Source organism: Myotis daubentonii, chromosome 2 (genome assembly GCF_963259705.1).
Source record: "Myotis daubentonii chromosome 2, mMyoDau2.1, whole genome shotgun sequence".
NCBI classification, from domain to species: Eukaryota; Metazoa; Chordata; class Mammalia; order Chiroptera; family Vespertilionidae; genus Myotis; species Myotis daubentonii.
In genome coordinates this window covers 193915590-193936083 of record NC_081841.1, presented here as the reverse complement: position 1 = coordinate 193936083, position 20494 = coordinate 193915590, and the positions used below count along the sequence as shown (strand labels likewise).

The following is a 20494-nucleotide window of genomic DNA, read 5'->3' as shown; positions in this document are numbered from 1 at the left end:
TAATTCTGAATACGGTAAACATCAGTAGATGTAATCTAGTTGATAAACAAAAGTTCTGGGGCTGCCAATAATTTTGAAAAATGTAAATAGTTCCTAAGACCCAAATGTATGAGAACTATTGTTTTAAACCACAAATTTTGAAAATGAGCTCTAAAGATCTCCATGTCTTTGATCACGAAAATACAAACAAGCCAGTAAGACAATAGAACCAAGATGGGGGCCTTAGCAGTAAGATTTACTATGTCCTGATCTCTCAGGTGTGGAAATCTCCAGATCAAAGCCAAAATGAGCAGCAAGGACCACAGCTGCTCACTGTTCAGGAGATCCAGTCTAATGCATCCTCTAAGCAGGGGTCAGCAAACGACTTAAATATGGTTAAATATGGTCTGCTACCTGTTTTTATAAATAAAGTTTTATTGGATTCATTTATGTATTGGCTGCTTTCTCACCACAACAGCAGTTTAGTAGGTGTGACAGAAACCATATAGCCTGCAAATTGTAAAATGTTACTATCTAGCCTTTTCAGCCAGGGTTGGCTCCTCTGATCACTTGGACCTGGCTGAATCCACAGCAAGCCCTTCTCTCCCCTCCCCCACTAAGTTCTTGGAGCTCACAGGTAAAGAACAAGAACATAGCAATGCCATAAAACTGTGTCCAACAACTGGATGTTTTTAATGATGAGTCGTTCTTAGTTTTTTGACAAACATTTCCTATTTAATAAGGAATAAATATAACAAAATATTCATATAGTTAAAGTACATTTTAAAAAGCAAAATTATATTGTGTAAAATTCTATGTAGGAAAAGTACAATAACTGGACTTCAAATCTATAGCTACTAAAATTTTTATTTAGGTTCAAAACACAGCGCCAAAAATACCCAGACGTTTTAAAACTTCACTAAAAGGAAAAAATATTATAGAATGCATACTTGCAGAAAGCTACATAAAGTCACTTTAAAATTACCTCAGGCTGCAAAAAGAAAAAACCTAAATGCTGTACCTAAATTATCCATGTCCCAAAATAACGCCATTTATGTTAGCAATTCTTAAACTATAATGGTTATAAACCACAAGCACATCCATCAACAGAATGTCAAACTATTTTGATCAATTCAGTGGCCAGATTGTTAAAAGGGCCATAATGGAAGCTGTGGGGCTTCACAGTGTTAGGTTCCTATCCACGGGACTACAGTACAACAGACTTCCTGGAATCTTAGGACAGAAGGTGCATCCGTGGCTGAATTACCAGGATTATAATGGAATGAGAGCTGCTCACTTCCCAGAAACAAGGGCTCATAAGAAGCACAATGAGATATAAATCCCAACAGATTATTTGCTTACAAATGTATAAAATACAAAGTGTAAGTTATTCCTACAACATGTTTAAAGTGCTTCAGAATTCATGCTGTTTTGGTCATACTCTTCTACTTTCCCAAAGAGTTTGTTTTCTCTGTTGTGGCTAAATGATACACAGAAGTTCTTACTAGAAATGGTAAAATCAAAGAAAACTCTGTTCAATTTTTTAAAAGATTGTTTCTATGCCACCAGTTTCTAGATTCTTTGTAAGGAGTAGATTCACCTTGCAGGTTATATTCCAGACCCTTGTATACATTTCTAATCCATGCAATTTGGAATACGAGCTCACCCTTGTCACAACCGTGGCATGCCCGCTGACTCATTCTGCCTCTTTGCTCTTCTTGGAGCCAGCCCCCGCTGAATCTTCTGCCTCAGCCCTCCTCCCATCTCGGCCCTCCTCCGAGAATCTTCCACCACATTCTCGTGCTCTCATGCGAGCTCCTGGCTGGTACAGTGGCAAGGCCGGCCGGTCCTGCTAGGATAAAAGGGTGGGTTACTCTTCCAAGGGCTGGCAATGCAGGAGGGAACAACATCACTATTTCTAGGGACTGAAGATCTTAAATATATCTAAAGATTATCAGTCTTACAGCTAAAAATCAGCCTTTTTTTCACAGCACTCAGAAACCAAGCATTTCAAGGCAATAAAAAGTCATGAAAACACAGTTACTGTGTTACTGCTCAAACCTACAACACTCTGTGGAAACAGTACACCATGGCCCTCTCCTGCCAGTTTGAGAGATGACAAGTCAACACACACATCTCAGTCCCACACAGTCGCCAAGCAGTGGACCTGAGTCTGAGGGCTCTTAGAGTGCTTAACGAAACAGTTATTAACATTCATGTGGATTATTTCTGAACTGTCCCCTTTACAGAAAATACCCATCATCTTATTAAACTCTTAGAAGTGGTGGAATAAAAACAGAGACTGAATAAAGTACACAAAATGCACTTAAATAGCTTCCAGGCACGAGGACAGTGAAATGAGGGAAGGACAGTGTGATTCTGAAGGCTGGGACCCACACTCCCAGTGGGAACAACTCCTCAGGAAAGCCAGCGCTCCAAGAGAGGGAGGCAGCAACCCCATCCCAGCTTGGTGCTCCTTCCCGGCCTGCGCGTATGACAGCACCAGCAGCCCTCGCCTTTCCACGCCACCCGGAGTGCAAGGACAGTGCGACTCGCTCGGGTGGGCATGTCCCACTGGTGTTTTACCTTTACCCACTCCGAGGCTGTGTGTGGAGGCCCCACAGCCACCACCTGGATTTATCATAATATTCTTAATATAAGCCTGGCCAATGAGAAGAGTGGGAAAGGGTTCAACAGGACCCCTGTGTAGGCCGAGATGCAGCCTTGACAACCCACCATCTCCCGCGCCAACAAGCTGGCTCTGTTCTTCACCAGGGTAACGTGTACAGAGTTTGAAACTGACCCTAAAAGCACATCATAACCTGCCAGGTCTGGTACGAAAGGCGCTATCACCAACAAAGCACTTTATCTCTACTACCACACTGCAAACTTAATTGACAGGAGTCATCGCAAGTTCCCACGCCTACAGCTGTGCAAATACCCAAATCACTCCGTTGGAAAACGAGTGCTCACAGGAACAGCCCCCATCAGTGAGACTCATGGCTGTCCTTGGTGTACCCAAGGTCAAGGCAGCTACAGGAACCCTTTGTGATACAGACTTGACCAGCCAAGGGTGAAGCTAGAAGGTGCTGGCTTTTCTGAAGACCTCCCTTGGCTTTACTGGAAATACTTAGAAAATCAACATCGCTGAAACTTGGATGGATCTGACGGGAATCATGCTGAGTGAAAAAGCCAATCTCATAAGGTTACATACTCTGTTTCCGTTTATGTAGTGCTCCTGAAATCACAAAGTCATAGAGACAGAGAACAGAGTGGCTGCCAAGGGTCAGGAACGGCAGGAGGTGGGTGTGACCCGCAGCCTCAGACCCAGCTGCCCACCTGGAGGGCAGGCTTTGGGGGACTGACAGCAATCATGGGGCCTAGCCCTGGGAGGGAGATGAACGCATTTATAGCGCTTCTCCCTGACAATGAGATCTGAATACAAATTAACCTCAAATTTCTGAAAGAAAACCTGTTTGTTGGGCTAAGTGGGCAATCTCAATCTGATTGTGGGGGTCTAACTTCTGGGTGTTTATGAGCCATCTGATTGTCCATTAATCATCAGATGCTGTTAATAATGGAAAAGAAAGCTTCATGAAATGTTAATATTTTCCTTACTGTCTTAGTGGTAAATCTGATAATATACCATTATTTCTTCTCAAGCAAATAGTATGAAAGTGCTAGTTTTATAATAAATAAAAGCTTATTTTTTTCCTGGTGAAAAGATGATGGCTGGTTCTATTTTTTTATTTGTCATTCAGCACTTGGTGCCCACTAAGCGGACAAGAATAACTGCTCTAGCAAATACAGGCTCAGGGCGGTGCACCCTCTAAGATAATGCAGGATCCCGAGTAGAGATCCCGCACCTCAGGCACCTGTGTAGATTTTTCTTTTTTAGGTGAAATTAAAGAATTTCTGTTTGGAAGAGCAGTCATAAGCCTGCAAAAGTACAGCTCATACTTTTAGCGCAGACAGATGAATGAGGGATTATCCCAAATGAAGAAGAGAACCTTGTTTCGCACTCTCTCCTTTCTGGGGGCCGGGCTGTCCTCACTCTTCTGTTCTCTCCCCGGTCTCTCTGCTGCTTCCACCGGGACTCCACGGTCCTGGCTCCCCGTCTTCCCTCTGTCTGGGGTGAATCCTTTCCCCGGTTTCATCTCTTCTTCATTTCTTCTTGAAAACTTGTCAAACTCGTAGTGAGCTCTAAGCTTTCTGCTATCATCCGAGTGGTATCTTTGTGTTTCAAGTTCTTTTTCTCGAAATTTTCTCTCCATATCCTTTTGCTCTTTATCACTGTCATTTTGTGACCTGTGATTTAATACAAATGATCAGTAACCTTTCATAAAATGCTTGTTGATGACCTATCTTCCCTTCCAGACTCCAAGTTCCAGAAAAGGCAAGGAACATGTAAGTCTGCCCATCACTTAATGCCAAATTTGCATGCACAGGCATTCAATAAAAACTATGAATCAATTGTATTAACAATATTTCCTGTTATACTTGAGTAACACATATGTATTAAGTGATATGCTAAGGCACCAATTACACATATTTTTAAAATTCTCAGTAAACCTCCAAAATAAATATATTTCCCCCTCATTGCAGATAAAGTAAATGAGACTACACGTGGTCAGGTGACTCCCAGTATCCCAAATGCACATCCATCATGAGGCAGAGCTGACAGTGACAGCTTAGTTGCTGCTTCAACCATAGTTAAAACTACCTGAAATTTAGTAACATTTGTGTATATGTCAAACTATTAAATGAACAGTAAGTAAACAAGTGGCTGGTTAGCTCATTTGGATCTTAAAGTCTTTCCCTCCACCAACCGCTGGCAAACGTCCTTACATACCACCTGTGGACCCCTCACGTACAGAAGCGGCAGGACTGGTGGGGACAAAAAGATCTATAAGCAAAGCGTGAACTGGTGCCAGAAACATGACAAAAGGCAGTGCTGTGTCCTAAACCAGCGGTCGCCAACCTTTTGGACCTCATGGACCACCAGTGATCTGCAGACTACCGGTTGACAGCTTCTTAAGAAACTGCGTTATGTCTGTAACATAAACCATAATTCTAACAGATCAGATTTGATATCATGTATTAATTAATTTTATATACAAACCAATTTGATATCATGTATTAATTAATTTTATATACAAACCAATAAACTTCATGGACAATAGAGACCATTATAAACTTTTGAACAATAATAGATACAGAGGCAGAGCTGCCTCAAACAGATTGTCAAACTGCAGCGGGAAGGCCGGGGAGGGTTGGGGGGCAGGAGGTAGGGGGGTAAGAGATCAACTAAAGGACTTGTATGCATGCATATAAGCATAACCAATGGACATAAGACACTGGATGATAGGGGAGGCTAGGGGACTGTCTAGGGCGGGGGGATAAAATGGATACATATGTAATACCCTTTGTAATACTTTAAGCAATAAAAAAAAAAAAAAAACAAAAAACAAACCAATAAACTAGAACCCACCAAAAAGAGGGAAAGAAAATTTTACATAACTCTATATGCAAGGAAGGCAGTCATAAATCGTTCAGATTACTGTGCTCCTGGGCAAACAGCAGCTTAATCCCATGACCTTGCCCACTGCACCTGAATCCACTTCCAGCCACTCCTGTGAGCGGAACAGCCCTTGCCTCCAGGAGGCTCCGCAGGTGTCCAAATGCAAGGCATGGGCAGGAACCCTGGGTCAGGGGGACAAGAAGCCCAGTTGCATGTGGCCCTACTGACTGGGACATGACCAAACCCAGGGTCAGGGGCAGGAGGAAGGGCCTACCTCTGGACAAGCGAATGGCTGGTCTTTCTCTGGACCCTGCACAGACTGCTATGTCTGTCTTGTTCCCAGAGAAGCCCAGGTCCTTTTGTGAGCTCATGTCATGAGCAGGTAAAGACCTATGGGTCACAACACCAGGATCTACAGCTGTGTGTCAAAGTCCATGGGGCCAGAGGGCCGACAACTCCCACAAAGGAACTACAGCACTTAGAATTCTATATTTTTAGGACAGGAAGACTTTCAGCACCTGAAAGACCAAGTTCTCAAATTCATAATTCCATAGAGAACTGAAGGTCTGGAAGACCAAATGAGCATGGTATCTCAGAAGACACAGGAAAATTACAAACTGATAAAAATCACAAGGAAAGGAGACGGGGGAGAAGAGCCAGAAGACCTAAAGTGCAACAACAGAAACCCAAAGGAAATACAGAAGATATTTCTCTGCTTCAAAGATAGACTTGAGGCTACAGCCTAAACGGGTTTACCAAGTTCCTAGCATGACCAAAACGAAACAAAAATGTGGACAAGCATTCAAGAATTCCAAGAATTCTATGAAATATGAGCACTCGTGCTGACAAAGGATATGTGACCATGATGGATGACCATCCTGTGATGCTGAACGTGGCCAAAGAAACCGAAGCGCGGGGCTCACTTTTCCCTGCGCTCCTCCAGCAGGCTCTCCCGGGGCTTGGCCTTCCCCACAGCGCAGCCAGGACTGGCTTCCCACTGTCCCTCTCCACTCTCAATGTCCTCTCCAGGTTCTTTTGGTTTCTCAGTGGCTGCTTCCTCTCCCTTTTCTGGTTTCTTAAGAAGCTGAGAAATTATAATGTTAGTAAAATGTCACTTTAAGAGTATATTAATAAATAATTTAAACTATATACCAATATTGAGCCCAAATGTCTGAATACAAACAAAGATAAAGGTCCAATGAACAGGTTTGGGGTTAAACACCTAGGGCAACGTTCAGTCAATAAAACATTTTGTGGTTGTTAAAAAATGATGTAGGATAGTTAATGTGGTGCCTCAATGCTGGTATTAACGAATAAAGGAATGTCACAAAAGAATGACCTGATTTCTATTTCTATGTTGATACACATGAGTAGGAAAATGTCCAGAAAGCTTGCAACACTGTGTTCATAGTGATTATTTTTAGGTGACAGAACTGAAATGAATTTCTTTCCTTTCACCTACAGGTTCTAGTTTTTTAAAAATAAACAAGTATTGCCCTTGCTGGTGTGGCTCAGTTGGCTGAACATTGTCCTGTGCACTGAGAGGTCACCGGTTAGACTCCCAATCAGGGCAAATGTCTGGGTTGCATGCTCAACCCCCAGTAGGGGGCATGCGGGAGGCAGCTGATCAATGGTTGTCTCTCTCAGATGTTTCTCTCCCTATTCCCTGTTCTCCCTCTCTAAAATCAATACAAAATCTTTTGTAATAAGAAAAAAAAACAGTTTTTAAAAGGCTGCTTTATATTAATGGCTTTTGGAACAGTTTTAGAGTTTTCAAAACTTATTATTCCCTTTCTTCAAACAGACCTAGAAGGTTGCTATGGTGTGTTTAATTCAGTATGCCTTTTATGTGCGCCTCCCATCCAGTTAGTTCCCCAGCTCTTTGAAACAAAAGTCAGTTTGTAGAACATAAACGAAAGATCTTGTTCTATTTTTAGGCTATTAATACTAATTCTGTTGGGATTTCTTCACAGACTTTGTTTTTCAGAGTTTTGTTTTTTTAATTTAAATTCTCCAAATCATTCATAAGTCAGATGCCCAAATTGAGCAAAGATGCTTGTTAAAGGCTTATTGGGTCAGATGTGAACTATTAGGTTAGAACACCAGACACTCCTCAGAACAGGAGCTGTGGGCTACTCACGTCATTGGGTCCAACCAAGATTTTGTTCTACCAGATTTGGACTATATAACTTTCTCTTGCTGTGTTTAAGTCTTTCATTTTTTTCTTTATGAAGGATCCTATATTTACTTTACTGACTTAAATTTGTTTTCGTATCTTTGGTTTATTCTGGATTTTAGTCCCATTCTCCAAACGGAGTAAGTACATGCTGTACTCCCAATACTTGAAGTCTTACTTAAAACTATACATAGTTGAGCCCTAGCCAGTTTGGCTCACTGGATAGAGCGTCAGCCTGGGGACCGAAGGGTCCCGGGTTTGATTCCGGTCAAGGGCATGTACCTTGGTTGCAGGCACGTCCCTAGTGGGGGGTGTGCAGGAGGCAGCTGATCGATGCTTCTCTCTCATCGATGTTTCTAACTCTCTATCCCTCTCCCTTCCTCTCTGTAAAAAATCAATAAAATATATTTTAAAAAATAACTATAAAACTATACATAGTTGAAATTACAGGCTACAAGTTTCAGTGATTCTTCCGGAAAACTCTCAGATGTTGACAAAAGTGTTTCTGAGAATGTGAAGCATTAGGCACTGAGGGAGCTACAACTCTTTGTTCAGAAAGTAAAATGAAAAAGTTAGTGTTCGCACACCTGTGACCATTAAATTTGCATTAAATATATACCTACTTTGTCCCTGGTCGTGACAGAGCTGAACTTCTACAATGACAAAGACCTTTCCTGTAATATTAAGGTTTCGTTTTATTTTTTACTTGAGATTAGGTGGGGTCACGTGGCTTGCTTTTTGGCCAGTGAAATGTGGGCACCGGGATGTGTTCATTCCACATGGAAGATTTAAGTACTAGTGTGCAATCTGCCAAATACACATTTTCTCTCCTTGTCATAAAGATTGTAGAAGCAAATGCCAAGATGTATCCTCCATCAGCCTGGGTCACTGGATGGCTACAATGAGTAATACACAATGGACAAGTGACATGAACAAGAAGAGAACTTGAGTTTTATGAAACCAATGAAATTTTTGAAACTATTTGTTACTGCAGCATAACCTAAGCAGTCCTGACTGATACAAATGCTGATGTGTTTTTGTAGAAATATTATTAAGAAATCATTCCCTCCATTGCTAGGACACCCCATATGGGAGAAACTGTTTTAGAAGCAAAGGCCTAGAAAAAGCTTTGCTTCCCTTAAAGAACTGGCATGTTTTCTCCTCATGGATAATGAAAACAATGTTTCTGATCAACTTCCTAGTTGATCAGAAACTAATCTATGGCACAATGATGGAGACTGTGATCTCTTCCCCATCCTTTCCCTTTCTACTCTCTATCTTCCTGCAAGCACTGACCTTTGATTATTTTTCTGTCTATCACACAATTTTAATGAAGTCCTATAAGGCACCTTATCCCCTTCATGGAGTGAGTTAAGAAGCACGTTAGGTTGAAACCTAAGCACATCTGAGCAGAACACTAACAAGGAAGGGCTGACTCTAATTTGGGGCAACATATTTTACAGAGCAAAAAGTTCCCTCTGTACACGAAACCACCCTCCTAAATGAATGCCTCAGGCAAAGGAAAAATTGGGCAAGAGGTGCAGAAACCATTTCCGTGAGAAACCCAGTTCTACGAGTCAGCCTTCATAAGGCAGGGCTAGTGTACACTGAGCCAATGGTTTTCAAATGTATATTTTTTAGTCAGGAAATATTTTCATTAAAATAAAATGTAAGCAGGAGCCCAGTCTATGGTACTTAAATGCAGGGCTCCTCTGAGTGAAGTGCTCTGTTCACACTCAGGAGGCTGGTCCTCCTCCACCCTCCCACCCACTCAGTCCTTCCAAACACAGCATGCCCAAGGAGCCCCAAGGGCTCAGGGAACACAGTTTGAGAACTACTATTAAAGAATAGAGAAAAGGAACTATAGTAAAAAAAAAACTAGACAAATTAAAAATGTTCCTTTATTTCCAGTGAGCTAAAATACTGAAAAGGCACAATTAGGACAGCAGAACTATTTTTGGAAAAAAGATATGAAAGGTCTCCAAATTACCTTAATCCTTACTTCTTTCTCAGCAGCTTTCTTTTGCTTATCTGTTTCTTTTCTCTTACATTTTTCTTCTTCTCTTTTCTTTCTTTTTTCTTCTTCACGTATGCGTTTCTTTTCCAATTCCCTTCGCCTTCGCTCTTCTCGCTTCTCTTCTCGAATCCTCTAAGGAGGTGGAAAAGTCTGTGCATAAATTGTCTGCGTGGATGTGGCAGAAACATAAAGCATATGCACAAAAGGCCAGACATACCTGCTTTTCTAATTTTCTGTTTTTAATGTATTCCAAAAGAGGTGTGGTTCTTCTAGCTAAAACAAAATAATTGGAATAAAGTATTTAACTAAAAAATAAGATCTCTTTCCTTTGTTTTAAATACTTGTTTTCAATGTAATCTTTAAAATCTTTAAAAAATAAGGAAACTTAATTAGAAAAAGGTGTCTCATGTCTACTCTTGAGTTTCTGGAGACTGCTACTAGGAGATAACCACTTATTTCTAAGACACACCACTTGCAGGTGTAGGGCTGAAGGCCTGATTCAAACTGGACTCTGTATTCTGAATGGGTTTATCCACTTGTTTGCTTGGCTTGCTCAGGAGGCCTGATATGTTTTGAACAACAGAAAGATGATCTCATACTTAAGCCACGCATTTCATTTCAGTGGCTGGTCTTTGAAAAGATACTGACTCCAACCTTGAGATATAATGCTCCTTCCCGAATACAGCCAGGCACAGAGCACTCAAATGTCTTTTCTACTGTTCAAACGTCACAACTCTGAAACAAGATGAGTATAATGTAACTGAAAGCTCAAGCTATCCCATCCACAGATACTCAGAATATTTTCCCAAGCTGCTGTCTTGCAATGCTTTTGTCAAAAGTAGGAAATATTCTACATTTCTGCCAAACCTGTCAAAGGTGTCAATTTTTTATGAAAGTCATAAAAAAGAAGAAATACGTATATACTCTATAAATACATATCTTAATACAGTAAAGAGGTGAAATGAGCAAAACAGACCAATAAGTTCTCTTGTCTTTGCCTCTATGTCTCCCAGAAGAGTTTCGGGATTGGCACTAGTTTTTTCTTCCTCCACACAGTAAGTTTCTAAAAACTTCTTATATTCTGGATCTGTACATTTAAAGAGAAAAAAATAAATAAATATACTTCTCCCCATATAAAGGAGATAAACTGCATTTGATCATTGTATTTAATTTGGTAGGTTCATAATCCAGCCTTTGAAAAAGGGCTCACCATCGTCAATGCTTCCGGTTTTGGCATCTTTTTTCTTCAGCTTCTTTTTGGCTATCTTCTGGAATGGAGCGAACTCTACCACTGCGGGGTATTCTAGCCCTTTAACAACAACAACAACAAAAATTCCAAAAATCATTCTGAAATTCTACTATATTCATTTTGTAGAAGAATGATCTAGCTTTCTTAAGGATTGAACATATGTTGCAATGAAAATGTTAGTAGAGAACCAAGATGGCGGCATAGGTTAACGCCGGAGTTTGCTGCTTTGAACAACTACTTCAAAAGTGAAACCAAAAAACGGAAGGGACATCACCCAGAACCACAGGAACGCTGGCTGAGTGGAAGTCCTACAACTAGGAGGAAAGAGAAACGCACACGGACACTCAGAGGAGGCGCAGTGCTGAAGTCAAATTCTGAGGTGCGGAGTGCGCGGGGCGGGCTGGCGGCGGAGGGCGCGGTTGTTGTTTTCGATCGGGAGGGAGTCGCAGACTCTGAGCACCAGATCCGGGCGAGTCTTTAGGGACCCAGACTCAAACGGGAGAAGCGGGACTGTCTGGTTTCGGTCAGAGCGAGTGCAGCTTTCTCTCCGAGCTCTGCAGCGGGTGCTGGGACTCAGAGAGGCAGAGCCCCTTGGGACAGGACTGAGAGCCGCCATAACTGCTCTCTCCGGCCCACCCTGTTGATCCTGTGCGACCCGCCCCGCCCAAGCCCTGCACAGAGGCATTTGCCGGATAGCCTCAGGCAAAGGCTAGATTAGCACCTCCCTAGAGGACAGAAGTTCTCTCACTGCTGACACAGCTGATTCTCATAGCCACTTGGCCTGGAGGTCAAACCCTCCCTGGAATTAGCTACAACAATCAAGATTTATCTATAAGACTGCGAACAAAGACCACTAGGGGGTGCACCAAGGAAGCATAACAAAATGCGGAGACAAAGAAACAGGACAAAATTGTCAATGGAAGAAATAGAGTTCAGAACCACACTTTTAAGGTCTCTCAAGAACTGTTTAGAAGCTGCCGATAAACTTAATGAGATCTACACGAAAACTAATAAGACCCTCGATCTTATATTGGGGAACCAACTAGAAATTAAGCACACACAGACTGAAATAACGAATATTATACAGACGCCCGACAGCAGACCAGAGGAGCGCAAGAATCAAGTCAATGATTTGAAATGCGAGGAAGCAAAACACATCCAACCGGAAAAGCAAAATGAAAAAAGAATCCAAAAATGCGAGGATAGTGTAAGGAGCCTCTGGGACAGCTTCAAGCGTACCAACATCAGAATTATAGGGGTGCCAGAAGATGAGAGAGAGCAAGATATTGAAAACCTATTTGAAGAAATAATGACAGAAAACTTCCCCCACCTGGTGAAAGAAATGGACTTACAGGTCCAAGAAGCGCGGAGAACCCCAAACAAAAGGAATCCAAAGAGGACCACACCAAGACACATCATAATTAAAATGCCAAGAGCAAAAGATAAAGAGAGAATCTTAAAAACAGCAAGAGAAAGAAACTCAGTTACCTACAAGGGAATACCCATACGACTGTCAGCTGATTTCTCAACAGAAACTTTGCAGGCCAGAAGGGAGTGGCAAGAAATATTCAAAGTGATGAATACCAAGAACCTACAACCAAGATTACTTTATCCAGCAAAGCTATCATTCAGAATTGAAGGTCAGATAAAGAGCTTCACAGGTAAGGAAAAGCTAAAGGAGTTCATCACCACCAAACCAGTATTATATGAAATGCTGAAAGGTATCCTTTAAGAAGAGGAAGAGGAAGAAAAAGGTAAAGATACAAATTATGAACAACAAATATGCATCTATCAACAAGTGAATCTAAGAATCAAGTGAATAAATAATCTGATGAACAGAATGAACTGTTGATTATAATAGAATCAGGGACATAGAAAGGGAATGGACTGACTATTCTTGGGGGGGAAAGGGGTGTGGGAGATGTGGGAAGAGACTGGACAAAAATCGTGCACCTATGGATGAGGACAGTGGGTGGGGAGTGAGGGCGGAGGGTGGGGCGGGAACTGGGAGGAGGGGAGTTATGGGGGGAAAAAAAAGAGGAACAAATGTAATAATCTTAACAATAAAGATTTAATTTAAAAAAAAAAAAAAGAAAATGTTAGTAGTTAAACTATAATTTAATTATACTTTTAAGCAAGTGCAACCTTAGCATGTCAGACTCCACATTTAAGTAAAGGAGAACTATTGTTTATTAAATAAAATGATTCCTCACATTGTAGTGGTGATTACATGACTGAATACATTTAAAATTCATCACACTATATACTTTAAAATGACGAATTCTGCCATATGTTACTTATACCTCACGAAGCCTACCTCTCCTCACTAAAGAGTGTAGTATCTTTAAATCAGTTTCTTAGTCACATTTAAATCTTTTTAATTTAAAAGGTTAATTCAATTATTAACCTGCCATATGAATTCAAGAAAATTATTTTGCTTTTGAATAGACACATGGCTAAAAGAGGGGCCTTCAAAGTGTATACATAATATTCAAGTAAGATTTGCTTCAAATAAAAAAGTTCAGATTGAAAGTCACTACAAATTCATTCTGTTGTGATATGGGCAGAGGGGCATTCACATAGAAATGATCACTGGGAGAACTTGCTATGTGCTTAATAAAAATAGCACATTCTACCTCCATACTGAACCCACTGAGAATCACTCTGGACTTGTCAGGAATGACCAGGTGACTATGATATTGTAATTCTCTCATTTGTCTGGAAGACACACACTACAACATTAGTGAACCACGAAAAAATTATGCTAAGTGTAACAAACCAGTCAGAAAAAGACAAATACTGTATGATTTCACTTCTATGAGGTATCTAGAGTATTTAAATTCATAGAAACAAATTAGAAGGGTTGTTGTCAGAGCTGGGGCGGGGGGAGAAATGGGGAAAGTTGATATTTAATGAGTACAGAGTTTCAGCTTTGTAAGCTAAAAAGAGTTCTGGAGATTGGTTGCATAACAATGTGAATATACTTAACACTACTGACCAACACACTTACAAAAATAAGATGGTAAATTTATGTTATGTGCATTTTACCACAATTTTTAGAGAAGAAAGATAAGAGGCACTTGAATGAATTACCGAATAAATGAGCATTCAACAGAAATGTCAAATAGTTCAAGCACTAAACTTGCTTTTACTCACAGCAAAAATGTCTGAGTTTCGATCTAGTCACTCTTTAACCACCTCCCCCCCGCCCCCCCCCCCCCCGGCCCCCCACAGTGGAAGGGAAGAAAACTCTTGTCAGTAGTTGGGGGTGGGGTGAAATGGAAAGAGGTTGGTTGGTGATGGGTGTATAGAAAACAACATGCTCTTAAAAGTGTACACACATGATAGCAGTGAACACAATGGCTGACAGTCTGACAGAAAAGGAGGAAATAGAAAAAAATGTCAGAAGTAGAATCTAAGAAGTACAGAGAATTGGAACCATTTAACGTAGAGGTAAATTACATTGTCTCAGCAGACAACCCTGTTAAACAGGGTCAAAAACTGATGCTCAGTATTACAGTCCCTTCCCTCATGGCTTCATCCAGAAATGGCATAATTATGAAGAATATTCTGATTAGGAAGATGCTGATATAAATATATAATATAGTTTAGAAAATTTTATCAAACATGGGTAAAATAATTTAGTTTGGAGACATAAAAAGCAAAGTTCACTTATCCAGAAAGCGCATTTATATGGAAAAACTTCAATCTCCAATGATAATACATAAATAGGTTATCACTATTACACAACTGTTAGAACCCTTTCCATTTATATATCATTTTAATTTTTAAGAAGCATACAATCACAATAACATGATGCATATTTCTGCTTTACTTTAGATTAGTATCTGATAGCTTTTTTATTAACACTCACAAATATTCCAGCATAATGTAATTAATGTACTTAAAGATTGTAACAAAGGGTTTAAAAAGCCAATGACCCAACCTTTGTTGTCAATGAAGATATAGCCATCAAACCGATCTCTGAAAAGAAGAATGTCGTCAGGATTTCTAAAATTAATGTATGCTCTGGAGTAGAGATGAGGATAAAGACTGAAATGAGAAATAACAGTGAAAATGGTTAGTAAAAAATAGGATTTCTTTAATTTTGCCTTTGTTTTCCTTGTCTGAATACAACAAAACTACTTCAGATAAAACTTCTTTGTCAAAAGATTCATCTCTCAGTAAATGACAACAATCTGGATATTCTTTAGCAAAAAACAACAACACACAAACAAACAAAACATTAACTGATATCTTTTTAATGACTTGGGAAAGACTCTAGGTTAGTTTCTCTACTGCATGGAGCCAGGGCTAAAATACTGGTTCTCAGGGGTTGAAAAGCAAAGTCACGCCTCATCTTGCATCGTGGCTGCAATACAATCTTGCCGGAGACCATTCATCGTCTTCACTAGCTGAGTTTAGATAGAGACCCCCCAAAAGCTAGTAGTCATTGAAAGTCCTAGTAAAGGTCAGGGCTTGAAAGTCCTAACAAAGGTCAGGGCTGTGCACCACCCAGTTAATCTAGGAACCACTCAGTTAATTTAGGTAATAATAGTTGAAGCATCCCCACCTTAGTTCCCTTAATTCCTTAGATACTTATGTAGATTCTTGTAGATTATTGTTAATCAGATACCCTGCCTACTTCCGGAAACCTATTGATGAGCTAATCAGATGCTTAATCTATTCCTGGAATTTGTCCACCGATCCCTGTGTCATTGAAACCTCCTTACCCTAGGGCTACCCCAAACAAACCTCCTTACCCTAGGGCTACCCCAAACAAACATCCTCACCCTAGGGCTACCCTAGACCAAATAAAAGGTTGGAACGGCCTGAGCATCAGTGGAAGTCCCTCTCCTTGAGTTGGACTTGCCCGCCTGGTCCTCCAATATTGCAAAATTATCTCGTGTCTCTTTCTCTCATTTGTTGTGCGGCTCCTCTTTCAGATACCGAACCCTACTCCACGCGGGTCGTGGAAGGAATCACCCGACACAATCTAGTTATAATTCCTTCACAGAATAAAATGTTATATTGTGAAAAAGACTGTTTACTGATTTAGAGATCATTTTTAGGTGTTAGAGTATTTACTGTAGCACAGTGAACAGGGTCTACAGAACTAAGCCTTTCTCTGCTATCTCACAACCACCAATTTCCTTCAGGGCAGATGCTCTAACCTGATGTCACAGATGAGTACACTGAGGCCCAGAGAAACGAGGTACTTTCAGAGGGAGCCATTAGTTAAAAGGTGGGCCTGGGATTCCAATCTGAGCAGGTCGGGGTCCAGTGTCAGCCCTCCTTTAACTGTACGTTTTCCTAAATTTTAGTTATTTGAATATCATCTTTATGTTTTTTTAAACCATATTTATATTTACCTATTAGAGGTTATTTTTTGTTGAATAGACTCACATTATTTATTTTAATGTATTTATTCAAAAGGAAAGTTTTATGGCTACCATAAATAAGAACCCATGATATTGAAGATAAAAAGGATAACAAAGATAATAATAAAAACATAGTGAAAATCACTAAATCACAGCTGAACTGTCACCTGTTGAAGGTCTAACCTGAGCTCAGCACTCTCTTTGTTAACAAAAGCGAGATTTGAAAATAAAAAGTGTTGTCAGAGTCATCCGTCTCCCAAGTTGTAAAAGGGAACTGAAAAAGATATAAACTGAGAGGAGTGGAGTGGAGTCTGGGTGCTAGTGATGGAAGGGAGCAGAGTGGGACTTCTGGGGTCTGGGATTTCTGTTTCTTTATCTGGTCTTAGTTACATGGGCATGTTCTCTTGTGAAAATTCATCAGGTTATACATCTGTATATTCAATTTACTTTGTTATATCTTAATACATCTTACTTTAAAAAGCTACATGAAATATGGTTTGTTGATATTCAAAAACAAAAATTAAGTAATATGTTGTTACTTGGTCTGGTCTTGTTTTCTTAGACTGGTGATGCCAGTAGAGGCATATTTCAAATCTATTTTAGAGGCCTTTAATGATCTGCCTACTTAAAATAACTTGCAGAAATAAAGGACTGCTCTGATTTCTGGGAACATGTGGGAAATGGAGATGTCTTCTATTATCTATAACTAGAGGCCCAGTGCATGAATTTGTGCACGAAGGGCGGGGGAGGGGCAGGGGGGTGTCCCTCAGCCTGGCCTGAGCTCTCTTGCAATCCAGGACCCTTTTGGGGATGTCCGGATGCCAGTTTAGGCCCGATCCCTGCCTGGCCTGTGGGATTGGCCTAAACCGGCAGTCGGACATCCCCCGAGGGATGTAGCAGTGTGCCAAGTGGCAGGTAGCCCAGGAGGAGCCCAAGCCGGGTCTGGGCACTGTGCCACTCGCACTCATCCCAGCCCATTGCGCACGCCTGCTACCACTGCTCAGTAGCACTGGTGGAGTCAGGAGAGGCTCCTGCCACTGCAGCAGCTGCGCTGGCCAGCCATGAGCCCCGCTTCTGGCTGAGTGGCATTCCCCTTGTGGGAGCACAATGACCACCAGGAGGCAGCTCCTGCATTGAGTGTCTGCCCCCTGGTGGTCCTAGCAGCTGGTCGACCAGTTGTTCAGTCTTTAGACTTTTATATATATAGATAATTTGCCAGAAAGAGACAATGCCTCTAAGATTCTTAATGTTGGTAAACAGCTTCTCACCTGAGATCCCCAGTAAAGAATTCAAAGTAATCATGTGCAGGTAGTGGGTGTAGTTGCTCTTCCAGCTGCTCCTTGGTGAGGCTGGGTGGAAGGCGCCGGATGACTACCTGGGGAAAGGAAGCTGGTTGGGTTTTGTTTCACTCTTACGGTATTAAGCTTTAATTAATTATTTCAATGCTTGGAGACCTGTATTCATGCTCAGAGGAAAATCTAATCCAGGAGTCTAGCAAAAACACTTATTTTAGGAAAAGTTAAGAAAAACATACATGACAACTTGGCTGTCATAGGGTAATGAAGCGTGAATAATTGAAAAAGGATCCCAGAGGTCAGAAAAGGCTGTGCATAACAGTTCTTTTCATATAATCATTTCATTACCACTGGACAACCCATTGGTATGTCTGTGCCCGAGGTGAAAAATAATAGCTTCTCCTACACTCTCTCTGCAGGGTTAAGCCACACTAGAGGGTAAGACCCATGCAGGGAACGTATCCATGCTGGAATGTTTGTTAGCAGCTGGTAACAAATAAACGGTGTGTCTGTTCTTACTGCCAAGAGGAATGCCACTTGCATTGGACACCTTTCGTCTCCAGTCCAGAGTGTCCACACTGCGGGTCCTCTCCCACCGCCCACCAGGCTTTCCAGCCTCTCTTCCCAGCTTCCCAGGACCTGACAGGACCTTCCCCGAGCAGCACCCCTCCTTTCGTGCCCCTTCCGGCCCAGGACCTGGACAGTGTGGAGCTGCTGAGCCCAGCGTCTCAGCCCCAATGGGACACGTCCACCTCCAGAGACTGAAAATATGTTTCTTTCTCCCCAAACCGGAAAAGCGCTCCGAAAACTCTGGCTGCAGGAGGGGCTCAGGACTCGCTGCCCGGCCGCTGTCCGCGGTGCTGATACGCTAGCAGCTCCGCCCGACCCTGTGCCCCCGCCCAGTTCCTCGGCCCCGCCCGCCCGCCCAAGGAATGCACCTTGGCCCCGCCCCGAGCGCCTACCCGTTGGCCCCGCCCACTCTCCCATTCGCCCACCCAGCCCCGCCCTCGCCCTCGCCCCGCCAGGAAGGTCTTCCTCCCTCGCCCCGCCCCCGCCTCGCTCAGGACCAGTCTTCCCAGGGCGCTGACTCGCACCACCCCGTCCTCTCCCGCCCCATCTCGCTGAAACCCTCCGCCTCCGGTAGCGAGGGCGGCAGAGCCCAGTCCCGCTCCGCCCAGCCGGCTTCCTTCCCTCGCCCTCCCGCCGGGCTCCGGACTCTCCTCCCGACTTTGCTCGCACCTCCACGCCGGCAGGACCCCCATCCTCTCCACCCCGCCCGGCTTCAGGTCGCGCCCACCTTGCTCAGGACCGTCTTCTTCTCCTCGCGAGGTCTGCCTGCGCTGCCGGCACCGCTGGAGGACAAGGCCGGCGGGGCCCCAGCCTCTCGCCGAGGCGACTCCCGGGGGACGTGAACTTCCGCGGCGGACGTCCTCTCCCTTCCGCTCTGGCTCCGCGCAGCGACGGCCACGCCGGAGCCTCCGGCCCCCTCCTTCTCCGAGCGCATCCCGCCCCGGCCGCGGACCCACCGCCGCCTCCCGCCCGGGCCTAAACTTCGCGAGAACTGCGACGCCGCCGCCTCCACTGCACCCCCGCCCCCTGGTTCCGACACCGCCCGCCCCCTCCCCCGTCCGTGTGGCGCTCAGGCCGGCTTCCCGGCTCCCGCGCAAGACCTCTGACGCCGCGCCTCACACGGGGTTGCAGACACCCCGGGGGTTAGTGGCCTTGCGGCGGGGCCGGGCGCCGCAGCGCGCGCACCCACCCCGCCATGCCCAGGTGCTCGCTCACCGGGAAGCAGGGGGAGGGGAGATGTCAGACCGCCCACGCTTGCTGCTGCCCGGACTCGGAGGGTCCGAGGGCGGAGCTCGTCTGCAGTCGCCGGGACCCTGAGGACCGGAGGGCGTTTGGCCCTGCAGGGCTGCATCTGTTTCCCACCGAGAAGAGCAGGCCCTTTGGCTAAACGTTACACACACGTGCTAAATAAACTATTGACAGCTATTTTTTTTTTCTTTTCCAAGGAAATCTGAAAGTTTCACCAGAGACTAGCAATCCTGTTTAAGAAAAGTGAATCGATTGACAAACAGCACAAATCGGTGGCTTTTCTATACGGAATAAAATAAATGCTTCAGAGGTGAGAGCATGAGTTGGCTGGCATAAAAAGTTCGTTTTAGCTGTCCGTACCTTAGGAGTTCAGGTGTCGGCGTTGACCACTGTCTGGATGGATGGTGGTTCTGGCTGGATTAGAATAACTAATAGCTCAGACCCAGGACGTTCACAAAACAAGACGTATTTTCAAATGTAGTTTTTACTCACCTTTTGGAGGGCTCTCAAGTAATAGGACAGCAACTAGGCCAGGTTCACATTTGTATATTTTTATTTTACAAACATACAGGCGTTAACATTTGGTTAGTATAATGTATACATGGAAGTTCTTCATTTTAAAATGAAACACTTTTTCATCGTTTTCTCATTTCTTTTTTTCTTTATACATGTTGGCTATACTTTAATTCATAGTACCTTTCTCCCAAGAATTTCAAGTACAAATAAAAAGGAAATTATAGAATGGAGTAACTGAGGCATTAAGAGATCAAGGGAGCCACTGGCTGACCCTGGGAGTAAATCCAGGTTTACTGCAAGCCAGTGCTCCTTGAACCACTAAACCCTGTGAACACACTGGAAATATATTAGTGGGCCAAAAGATTTAAAAAGCAGTCCCCAAACTGAGTTCTCTAAAACTCCACAAAGGGGCCAGGAGCTGTTTTCAGTGTATTATAAAGTGTAAAGGTATACTATTGAAAACACACCTATTGATAAAGTTGTACAAACTAGACCCAGTTTTCTATATCAAAGTTGGTATAGAAAGTCTTTAAATACAGTGC

The 20494-nt window shown here is 42.9% G+C and overlaps 1 protein-coding gene across 5 annotated transcripts; it reads right to left on the bottom strand.

The window, feature by feature from the left end:
* Positions 1–653: 653 nt before the first annotated feature.
* Positions 654–19184, bottom strand: UPF3A (UPF3A regulator of nonsense mediated mRNA decay). 5 transcript variants are annotated; one of them, XM_059685213.1, is made up of 10 exons: positions 18916–19181; positions 17592–17698; positions 14889–14995; positions 10904–11002; positions 10670–10780; positions 9911–9966; positions 9667–9825; positions 6424–6584; positions 3990–4287; positions 654–1831 (listed from the first exon to the last, which is right to left on the bottom strand). In XM_059685213.1, exons 1-10 carry the CDS (start codon positions 19120–19122, stop codon positions 1676–1678), a joined length of 1461 nt encoding a protein of 486 aa, XP_059541196.1. In that variant the 5' UTR covers positions 19123–19181; the 3' UTR covers positions 654–1675. The 5 variants fall into 5 exon arrangements, 3 of the variants coding, with proteins under 3 accessions (XP_059541196.1, XP_059541197.1, XP_059541198.1); XM_059685214.1 differs by having other exon boundaries at positions 654–1828; positions 18916–19180; XM_059685215.1 differs by lacking the exons at positions 654–1831; positions 6424–6584 and having other exon boundaries at positions 4134–4287; positions 18916–19184.
* Between the last annotated feature and the right edge of the window lie 1310 nt (positions 19185–20494).